At 34.2% G+C, this 12371-nt stretch overlaps 1 protein-coding gene across 2 annotated transcripts in view; it reads right to left on the reverse strand.

The window, feature by feature from the left end:
• LOC150079833 (uncharacterized) overlaps positions 1–12371 on the reverse strand; it is a 172654-nt gene that overhangs the window by 62858 nt on the left and 97425 nt on the right. Inside the window, exons 5-6 of one of the 2 annotated variants that reach the window (XM_090382470.1) lie at positions 11913–11937; positions 6121–6202 (exon numbers count right to left, since the gene is read on the reverse strand). In XM_090382470.1, the coding sequence (XP_090238596.1) occupies positions 6121–6202; positions 11913–11937 (107 nt within the window). Of the gene's footprint in view, positions 1–6120; positions 6206–11912; positions 11938–12371 lie in introns of both variants that reach the window. The other variant, XM_090382469.1, reaches the window with a different exon arrangement.

Consider the following 12371-nt stretch of genomic DNA (forward strand, 5'->3'; position numbering starts at 1 on the left):
GGTCAAAACATCCAAGGCAGATATCGTTGGGATATTAGAGACATGATGTCACACAGATATAAGGAATGCAGAACTGGAATTTGGGGAGTACAATGTGTACAAGAAGGACAGACAGGATAGAAAGGGAGGAGGGGTTATCCTATTAGTTAAGAAACACATAAAATCCAAGGAAGTACAGCCAATCGACATGACTGGACAGTGCAGTGTCGAGTCAGTTTGATGTGACATCAACACTGGGAAAGCAAAATTGAGAGTAGGAGTGTATTATATGCCTAATGACTCTGATGAGTATAATAAACAACTGTACAGAGAAATAGAGTGGGCCAGTAATAGGGGATTTTAATTTCCCATATATCGACTGGAATTTGTGAGTTGGTCCCTCGCACACTAGCAAGCCTTTTGTGGATTTATTGAATGATTGTTTTCTACAGCAGCTTGTTTGGGAGGCAACTAGAGGAAGTAATACTCTTGATCTGATTATCAGTAGTGATTCTTCATGCATTAAGAATCTGCAGATAAAGGAACCACTAGGTGGCAGTGATCACAGTGTGCTGAAGTGGGATTTACTCTAAGAGGTAATTACCATCAAGGGTAAAGGGTAGGGTTTTTGCTTTCGTAAAGGTGACTACGGTGGTCTGAGACAGTATTTAAATTCTATACGGTGGGACCAACAGGAAATTCAAAATGGAAAGCATGCAAAGAATTAATCTTGGAAGCTACTAGGCTTTTTATACCAACTAAGAAATATTGTTCAAGGTTTATGCCTAAATGGATGTCAGATAAACTAATCAGATATGTGGCAGAGAATAAAAATGCATGGGATACATATAAATTAATGGGTGACATGGAAGCCTATGATAGATATAAAATTGTCTGTAACCAAGTTGGTATGTTAATCTGGAATAACTGCTATCCATATGCAATCCTTGCATTTGTCAATATTAAATTTCAACTGCCATTTCTCAGCCTATTGGCCTAATTTTTCTACATTCTGTTGCAGTATTTTACATTGATTACTGTCATTAGCCACCCCCTTGCCAACCTTTGTATCATCTGCAAATTTAGCATTAAGTCTGATGTTCCTTCATCAATATCAATAATAAATACTGAAAATAACAATGGGCCCATTATTGATCTCTGGAGGACTGCACTAATAGCATTAATCCATGAAGGGCAGTGCCCATTGATAACCACTCTTTGCCTTCTCTCATTCAACTATCCCTTTATCCATAACATTAACTTGTGCTTAATGCTATATTGCTCCAGCTTATACAGCAGTCTTTTATTAGCATTAGTTGAGGCATATGATGCAAGAAAGCAAGCTTATGCAGCAGGGGTGGCCAACAAGTCGATCGCAGCTTTAATTTCGGTCGATCATAACGAATTTTAAATATACATATATAAAAACAGGTTAGTCAAAATCTAAATATTATTATTATTATTATGCTTCCATTATATACACTTATTACAAATCTGTTGAACTACGTGACTACTCTTGTCACTGCGCAGCCTTAGACTTCTCTAGTGAAAATGCATGCAGTTACATTGTGAGGAGCATAGTGTATGTGTCAAATTCTTATTTAGCTTATTTAATATCAATAACTGGATGGTACTTATATATAACCCCAGGGGCTCACATCTGGTGAGTATGGGCTTGGCACATACAGGGTCCTGAGCTGGATATCATCATTCTTCTCTTTCTTGGTGATTCCTTTCTCTCTCTCTCTCTCTCTCTCTCTCTCTCTCGCGATAACTCGGGAATTTTTTTTTTTTCTTTTGCTGGTGCAACATAAGCCTCAGGCTTCCTTGCACCCTATAGCTAATAATAATAATAATAATAATAATAATTTAAACCCTTTGATTTAAAATGAATACTACAAAAAAGAGCAAAACGTATAATTTTCATCAAGAGTGGGAACTAGAATACTTTTTTGTAATGATAAAAGAAAAATGTTGTTTGATTTGCAATGCTTCCGTGGCTAAACCCAAAAAAGGAAATTTAGAAAGGCACTTCAACAGACTGATTAGTAGTAATTTTTGGCAATGTCTAAGGATCTCAAAGAAAAAAAAAATTCCAATAATTTTGCAAATATGCAAGGTCATTTGCAAAAATGTCCTGTTTTTGAATTTTATAGTGAGAAATATGTTTCTGAAATTGAGAAAGTTGTGGATGATTTTGAAACCAGATTCAGTGATTTTAAAACAATTGAAGACAGGGTTCAATTTATTTCTTATCCATTTAATATCGACTTAGATACGAAATAAATTGGAGAAAAAAATCGCTGAGATTTTTCTCATGGAGAAAATATTACTTGAAAATTAAATTATTACATTGCAAAACGATATCTTCCTGAAAGCCAGATCATCAGAAGATGACTACTGGAAATATGTTTGCCAAGAAAAGTACCCAAATGTAAAAAAAATGCAGTGAACTTTTAAATTCCTGTTTTGGTTCCACATTGTCTATGTGAATTGGCCTTTTTGTATTTGAAACAAACGAAGATGAAGAATCACTCTATTCTTACAGACTTACACACAAAAGATTCTTACCGTTGGCCTTGTCACGGTATATTCCTGATTTTGAAAGCTTGGCAGATGACATGAAGACACAAACTTTGCATAAATTAAAAATTTAAATAAGAATTCTGAATTGTATTTAATTTTAAAATTTATAAACAACATTTTTCAATGTGTTGATTAATTTTTTTAACCAGTGTGCAATGAAATTCTTGGGATGGTAGATCGTGGCACATTTTGAAGAAAAAAAGTACATCGCATCACAAATTAAGCTGGTTGCCCCTGTTATACAGCATCAGCAAAAAAAAACCTTCCCATTTCACCCATCCAGTCACTCCAAATGTTTGTCTAGTTCAGCCTTAAATTTATTTAAGCTATCAACTTCCACAACAACAGATGGAAGTCTGTTCCAGCAATCAACTACCTGATGGCTAAAGGCAAACTACCGCACATTTATTCTACAACTGTCTTTCCTCAATTTGAATATATGCCCCCTCAGGTTCTTAATCTGAGCAAGCAGAAGTATCCTGTCAGCATTGGGCCTGCTCAAACCATTCAAGGCCTTATAAACCTTGATCAGATCACCTTGCAGGTGCCTAGTCTCCAGCTGCTGCAACTTGCAGAACTTAAGCCTTTCTTCGTAAGCGCACCTCTTTGTTCCTCTCACCAACCTTGTTGCCCTTCTCTGTACTTGTTTTAGCAACTCTACATCCTTCCTAAAATGAGATCTCCAGACCTGTAAACAGCAACCTAGGTGTGGCCTGACCATTGCCTTATACAAAGGGATAATCACCTCCTTGTCTCTGCTAGCAAAATTCCTATATATCATTGACAAAACTCCATGACCTGCTCTAGCAGTCTGTCTGCACTGCTCAGAGAACTTCATATCTGACTGCACAATTACCCCAGGTCTTTTTCATTCTCCACCTCCCTGAGTGTAGTACCACACACTTGGTACGTTTCTCTTAGGTTACTGCTACCCATATGGAGTACTTTGCATTTGTCAATATTAAACTTCAGTTGGCAATTCTCAGCCCATTTGCCTAACTTTTCTAGATCCTGTTGCAGTAGCATACTGCCTTTAGTGTCATTAACAACCCTGCCAACCTTTGTATCATCTACAAACTTGAACATTAGGCCTGATATACCTTCATCAATATCATTGATAAATACACAAAACAACAATGGGCCCAGCACCGAACCCTGGGGAACTCCGCTAATAACATTAGTCCACATAGAGCAGTGTCCATTTATTACCACTCTCTGCCATCTCCCACTCAACCATCCTTTTATCCATTGCAGTAACTTGCCCTTAATGCCATACTGCTCTAATTTGTACAGCAGTCTTCCATGTGCGAAGCTTTCCTGAAATGTTCAACAGTATCAAAAGTATTCCTGAAATTGAAGTATATGATATCAAACTTATTTTTTGCATCCAGTTCCTTTGTTATTTCAACATAGTATCCAATCATATTGGTCAGACAAGACTGCCTTTTAACAAATCCATGTTGTTACTGCAGTATAACTGCATTGTAGTTTAGATGGTCTTACATTACTTCTTTAATCGGTGACTCCGTTATTTTCCTTGGTAAAGGTTAAGCGTAAAGGTTTGTAATTACTAGTGTCACCTATTTATCCCCATTTACGAAGTAGGGATACATTAACACATCTCAAATTCATAGGGACCTCCCCTGAACCCAAGGATGCTCTCATAATTATGGCTGAAATGGGATCGAAATGACCTCAACCTGTTTTCAAATTTTAAATGGATGAGAAGTCCAGCTTGCATGACTTGTAGCTGGAGGGAAAGATGTGAGTTCCCAGTGGGCCACTTTTGCTAAAACAGACTAATAATTATGGCTAAGGGATTGCTTACCTCCTTTGTAGCCTCCCTTAATATAATTGGATAGATCCCATTCATCCAGGTGCATATTTTATTGTTAATTTTTTAACAGTTTCTCTTCCACTTTCCTTTCAGTTATCACAAATCATTTAATTCCCCACTGGAGTTTGATAGACTTCTACCATTCCCTTCCTTAACGAATTTCTTTTATATGAATGTAAATGTAAAATACCTATTCAGCTTGTCAGCAACCTGAGTAGGGTCAACAACAATTAAACCATTGACACCAAGTTGCCCAATGTGATTCAACCTTTTCCTTCTATAGTTAATATAAGCACAGAAGTCTTTTCTGCTGTTTTTTGGATTCTATGCCAGACTTCTCATAATTTGCTTAGCTTGCCTAACTTCCTCTGTGACTTGATTACAGATTAGTTTATATTTACCATAGACTTCTGTATCAACTAATAATTTATATGCATCCCACACATTTTTCTTCTGTTACAATTCTCACCTGTTCACCTGACATCCATTTTTAGGTCTAAGCCCCAAACAGTATTTCTTCATTGGTATGAAAAGCCTAGCAGCTTCTATGACTACTCCCCCTGAATACTTCACATTTATAATTTGCTGTTAGTAACATCATCAGTTTGTCTTGCTACACACAATTTAAAAACTGTCTGAGACTATTTTAGTCACTTTTATGAAAGCAAAAGCCTTTCCTTTTATCCTTGACAGTAGATATAATAAAATAAATTCCAAATCAGTACATTGTGATCACTGCCACCAGTGGGTCTTTTATCTGCAAATTATTTTATAAAAATACTGTAGATTCTTTTATATGCAGTACTTTTATAAAAAGGAGAAGCTTTTATAATAATTGATTTAAATAACAACAGTTGTCATATTTTTAAAACAAATTATAAATTCAGTTACTTTAAGTCTTTAGTTCCATTCAGGTCCTAATGATGAATTGGTGCATGTGGCCAATTGTTAAACCCATCAATATCAATAAATTCTGTAAGAGTGTTATTTTCCAATTATGTTGTGTCCAGGAATGGCAACATTCCCTGATCAGCAAGATCACCTGATTTGACAAAATTAGATTTTTTTTTTTTGTGAGACTATTTGAAAAGCAAATAGCTTCCAAAAAAAAAAAAAGAAAGAAAATTAATTCCATTGATCATGCATGTGCTATTATTAAGCTTAAACTCAAAATTCAAGAAGAAATAATTAGAATCCAAATTTAAATGCTGCACCACATAGTGGGCAATATGCACTTATGACTGGAGATGTGTCTGTACTGAGATGAAAGCTACCTCAAAGATACTGTCTTAAAAATATAAAATGCTTTTTTTCTGTATTTTAAGCTGGTATGCTTGTAATTGCTTAAATAAAACATTTAAATGAGTTTTGGGCTTCTATAATTGCTTGCTTCTCTGCCACAACCTGTATTTTTAGTATTTTAGATTTTTATGCTTAATTATTAACATAACTGGTAGGAACAAGTTGGATGTACCAATAATAACACATATACCACAAATTTTTATTCAACTATCCCAAAATAAATTACTATAAATGTTCAAAATCAATTACCATAAAATAAATTTTCATAGAATACAAACTTATTTAACAATCAATTCATAAAACAAAAATCAGAGATTTTGAAATTTATTTTTGTTTGCAAGAATATGTCTATCTGTTCCTTTCATTTATTTTAAAATTTTAAGATAATTGTATTAAAATCATCAGTCTATACTTACTGATCCCTCTGAAACTGATCCTGGTGGTGGCGGAGGCAGGGGTTCAGGATCAACCATTTTCCACCTTAAGGGATCTTTCCTCCTGCTGATAAGATATAGTTTTATTAGCAAGTATGCTTAAAATTCTGTAAGACTGTATAGAACTCCTCTTTCTCACTTATAGCTATTAGTGGGTTGGGGGACAGTGTTCATTTACAGCTATCTCCAGCCCTCCTACACTCCTATTGGGTAATTAATCCTAATATAGCAATGTTCGTTCTCTGTGTCTGTGTACTATGTATATTTTAAGACTGGTTTTCTTTTTCTGCTGGATAAAAAATCTCATCTTGTGGGTGGAAAAAGGGAGAGATATATTTTTGGAAACCATCTACTTTGAAGCTACACCTTGAAAAGTAACTGTGCTCATGCTTAGTTACTAACCTAATCTGAAAATTTGAAAAAAAAAATAATAAAAATAAATAAATAAATAAATAATATAAAGAAATGACAGACCATCTCGCAGAGATTTCAGTTTTCATATTTGGTTAGTAACAGTTCGCATCACTTAAAATTGGACAATGCTTTAATGTATGAATTTAAATCAGCACTTCTTACAAAAATCACTGAAATTTTGAAAGGCTCATAAGGACTTTACTACTCACATAGTTTAATATTTAAAATATCATAATCCATGGCTTTCTCTTTTTTGATGATCATAAAAGTGAAATATACTTTACTCTTTCATAACAATATATGAGACAAATTATTGTGAAACACCATTTCACAATACTGTACTTCATTTCTCATAGGGCACACAAATATTTTTTGGTACTCTTCATCAGAATTAGCAAATTTAATAAGAGTTTTGAGGTGCCTTCTGGATTCCTGTAATTTAACTTTTAAAATAAATAAATTTCTGTTTATTCTCTGGATGACTGTAACCAGAAAAGTTCACAAATTCATCATGACTGCATACATACTGAATATAATAGAAGCTAGATTTTCAGCACCATAGTCAAAATGAACAGTGTATTTTTGTGGCAACATATGAGCTGAAACCCATAACCCCAACCTCCTTACTTGTTGGATGTGCACACTAACCAACAGACCATGGCTGGCCTTCAGAATTATATCATTACTTTTCTTTTTTTTTCTTATTCACTTCCTGGTTCACCTCAAATCCTTCCTCTTGAACTGCTGCTGCTGTTGTTTCTTACTTGGTTACTGCATAATACCTGACATCATTCTGGCCCAGTTCTTACATTCCCCAAATTAACATCCTTTTGCCACTGTTGTACAACACATTTTAACCCTTCATTGTTGATTTCACCTTAAATAAAAAAGTAAATTGTCTTAATTTAACAACTTTTTTAGTATTAGTAGTGGCAACAATGCAAGAAAGCAAGATTAGACAGCATCAATAAAAAAAAAAAATTTTTTTAAATATTCTTATTTCATGTTCTTATCATCATACTCTGCTTTATTTTATTCCAACTAGCAGTCCAGTTGCAAATAACATTCAGAATCATCAAAAACTACTCTTCCAATTGTTTCATTCAATACTAAATTTTGCAGCTGAGTATGGCTCTGTGATTCATAGATTATACGAGGGCTGTGGTATTGGAAGGCAAGAACATAAAAATATGAAACAAAATAAGAGTGCATCAAGTGATGATAGCAAATATCAAGTGATTTGATATGTTATCTAAGAATAATAATGCCTTAATATTTTTATTTTCATTTAATTTTTCCCTTTGAATTATTTTATTCTTTCACAAATAACTCTGAAACCAATCTGAAAAAAAGTTCTGAATTATATCATTAAATTCTCATTTAAGGAAAATCTCCAATCTTAATAAACAAAATACATACATATACAGGCAACCCCCATATAACACGGTACTTCTACAACACAGTAGAAGTACCGTACAGAAATATCAATTTCACTCTAACACGATTGATAAATTGCGGCAATCCTCGCACAACACAGTACTTATATGTATAACACAGTTTTGCTCTAACATGGTTTGAGAATTATGGGGAATCTTGCATACCACGGTATTTTTGAGCTTTTGTGCTGGGAAAACCCTGCTATTATGTTAGATGTAATTTTCAACGTTTCCATTCCTTTCTGTGAATCCCTGCTGTTGACTCACTAGTCATTATCGCCTTTGTGATATTTTTCGAAAGCACATTTTGGGAGGTCACTACCATAAAACAATAAAAACAATTTGCAGTTTCCAATTTATTGGGCTTTTCTGTTAGTGTAATCAATTATAAAAGGGTAGTAAACTCGATCTTCTTGCATTTGCTATAGTACTGATAGCTGGAATTCTGTGGGTTTTCATGTTATTATGGTGAAATGTGTTTCCCCTTCTATGAAATATTCAATCATATAAAAAACATAAATAAATTTTCAGAAACTCATTACTATACTCCGTATTTCACTTGTGTGTATCGTGTTTGTTGTAACTTGTGCGTGCCATGTTCTTTGTTATTAATTGCTTATCATTTCTACTGCTTTAAATTTTACAACAAAAAAAAAAAAAAAAAAAAAGTCAGTAAACAGAAATATCAATTAGCATGTACATATTACAGTACATATTAATTAAGCTATGTATGTAAGCAAAAATTTATTGTTATTTTGCTAACTGGAAAATATTTTTCCGATTTTCACGTATTTTGTTGGGAGATCCCTGGATTAGGTTCTGTGCTATTGAACTTGTGCTTGTTTGAGACCATAAAAAAATAATTGTGACTTCGAAGAGTGCAGTTTGTAACTTTTAAAGAGCGCAGAAGGTACACGAAATCTAGATGCTGCAGAAGAGATTGTGCTTATCAGCGATGAAGAGGAAGAAAATTAAATGAATGTACATTATCTGACATATAAGTATCACAGTTTGTAAGGTAAGGCTTACTACTATAAAGTTCAGTTTGTTCAGTTATTACTACTATAAAAATTAATTTTCCGATAGTTATAAAAAAAAATGGCGTATTTTGGTTAGCTTTTGGAACATAACCCTCCTTTTTGTACTGGTTCTTAGTCCCGTATAACACGGTTTTGCATTACACACGATTTTGTAGCAACCAAACTACCATGTTATACGAGGGTTACCTGTATACACAAAAAAAACATTCCAAATTATAGAGGGTCTAAATTAATGAGGTTTAACTGTATAAACAGCCAACTAAACTACAGGGACACATCACTTAATGTTACATCATTTAAATTATCCATATTTTTAACTAAAGAACTCTCGGTGTAAATACACGATACTTTGTTCACAATCGTAAACTACAGTAGTAGTGGGAATGGCATCAATTTAATTGTATCTCATATTGTGGCTACCTTCACACTGAGTTACCATGTATTGTACTACCTTGAATAAATAACACTTCACCAACAGAGAAGACTACTGTTACTTATCCTCAGTGTATACCACCATCCAGATGGCACCGTTTCAAGGCTTGTTTGGCCTATCATCGCTGGGTGGGTAGGTACCCTGGTGTTGCAATCATGCCAACCCGGTGCCTCTGTACCAAGGTAGGCAGGAGCGGCAGTGCGTAGCATATGCTTCTTGATTAGACCGGGGTTCAAGCCTGTGACCACCAAATACAGAGGATGCGGAAAGATCAGGGAACGACCACCGCATATCCCTGGAGCAATATGGCCTTAGTTGCTAATGCTCCTAAAAAAAAAAATCCCACATATCAAAAATATCAACCATGCCAACCCAGTTATGAAGTATAACTTCACAATGGTCTTCTCCATTGGTGAAGCGTTACTTATTCGAGGTAGCGCAATACACGGTAACTTATTGTGAAGGTAGTCTCAATATGAGATACAGTTAAATCGATGCTGTTCACACTACTACTGCAGTTTACTATTACGAATGAAGTATTGTGTATTTACACTGATAGTTCTTTAGTAAATTGCAAGTTCATAGTACATTATACCTTGTAGATTTATTTTTTATTAACAGTATTTTTAAATATTTTAAAAAGAACCAAACAAGAATATAAATATACCTATTCTTATTCATGACAATGAATATATTATCACAAGTCAAGAGAGGACAAATTTCATGACGTTCAAAGATCAACAACCTCCATGCTTGTAAATAAACTGCAGTATATAACAGAAAGCACAACTTACTGTGTAGTATTTCATAGTTATGCCACTGATTTCAGAGAAGCATAAAAACACTTCACATTTGTGTTTTTCCACCTGATACTGCTAACTAAAAGCAAGTTAAATTTGCTTTATTCATAAAATATTTTAAATTATATAAAATAAATTGATAAATGCATAGCATATGTGGGTAGTTCTTTATGATAATTCCTTGACTGGTTCATATAAATAATGTTTCACTGAATACCAGTTGACATGTCCAGACAGATGAAATGTACCCACACAAGACCAAACAATCAATTGCATTAAATGAGGGTAGTTTCTTTTACTTGGATGAGAATCATTTTGCAGAAGTGATGATCTAAGGTCAAAGATGGCCAACACACAGCAAGCATGCCACTTGTGGCCCACACAGGTCTTGATAGTAGCCTGCCTCCTGATGTGAAATTTTTTTAAAAAAATTATACAACTGGTTTGAAAAATCAGAAATGAAGCTATACATATACAGTATAGTTTTTAAAAGGGAGTGTATTGCATCATGTCTCCCAAAGGATATTGCCAAATTTTAGCATCTGGACACGTTTTTTCTCTTTGAAAGCTAATAACTAACATAGCTAATTTCAAACAACCCTGGTTAAGTTTGTGCCTAGTAACACACATCTTCCTATTCTCTTAGTCTTGTTTACATGTTTTTGGAAACAAGGGAAGTTTTTACCGTTACATTTACCATAAACTTAAAGATAAGAAACAAAAGGGTGGAGTGTCAATTAATTGCAAACTTCTGGGTGATGGGATGTTGAATTATTGTTGACATTGGCACAGTGTGTTGGCCTCAAAAAAGTTTGGAAAGCATTGACATACAGTTTAAATTCTACTTTTTATTGCCAGAAATGATAATCAGGTTTCAGTTTTATGAAAACCGTATTTACTGCCTTTTAACATTAATTTAGCACAAGCAGTGGTGATAGTGAGCTTCCCACAATATAGTGAGCTTCCCACAATATATAGATTCTGCGAGGATGAATTATAAAACTGTTTTCAATTTTTTATTACAGTCACTTAGCATAAAATCCTTTATGTAGTTAGCATAAACATTTGACAGTGCCAGGTATAGATCAGTGGGGAAAGGGTATTAATTCCAGTAGCTTCTGGACCCACCTTAGGCAGTACATGATGCATTTTCAACACTATGTGGCACACTGCAGGAAAAGGTTGATGACCATTCCTAGTATAAGCCATCTTCAGTCAAGCTATGTACTAATAAAATTTACAGCTGAAATTTTGTGGCATAACACTGGTATTTATCTAATACCTAATTCCACAGAAGTATGGCAGCTTGATTTTCTTATTAGGCAAAACTCTCTACAAAGAATGTTTTATACCTAACAGTTTTCACTGTGACTGGTCTTCCACAACACTGTGCATCCAATACAGATCCAGTGGTTCCCATTTTGTCATTCAAAATGGGAACTTCCCAACACATACAGAATGCTGTGATACTGGTACCACCATGTTTGGGAAAATGCCTCCACATTTCCAGTTTTCCATTACCATTTAATTACAAATATCCTTTTATCCATGATTCTAGGTATCTCAAGTTGTAACAACAGAAAAATGCAATTAATACTGAAACAATTATCAAAAAAGAGAAGGTATAGTTCAGATATAATAAAGAACTTACTCTTTTATAGGAATCATTCCAACACCTAGGGGGGAAAAAAAAGTTATCCAATTTAACTTTGGTTTTATGCCATCTATTAATGATTTGAAATTAGCACAATTAATTAATCAAATATTTATTTAATTTATTTCAATTATTCAGATTAACAGCTGATGCCCAAACTACACATAAGGGGGCATAAATTCAAATTGAGGAAGGATGGTTGCAGGACAGATGTGTGGAGGTTTGCCTTCAGCCAGCAAGTGGTTGATTGCAAGAACAAACATCCATCTGTTTTTATGGAAGGAGGTAGTTTAAATAAATTCAAGGCATAACTACACAAATTATTGTTACAACAAATTATTGTTAAAGAACTATGACCCGATCAGTGCCAGATATTCTATTTCCTAATTTAGTAACATTTCATTGTATGAAAATTAATATATATAAAGAGCAGAAAATCACAACAGCAAACAAAGG

The sequence above is a fragment of the Mastigoproctus giganteus genome, chromosome 10, assembly GCF_048544385.1.
Source record: "Mastigoproctus giganteus isolate SK-2022 chromosome 10, ASM4854438v1, whole genome shotgun sequence".
NCBI lineage: Eukaryota > Metazoa > Arthropoda > Arachnida > Uropygi > Thelyphonidae > Mastigoproctus > Mastigoproctus giganteus.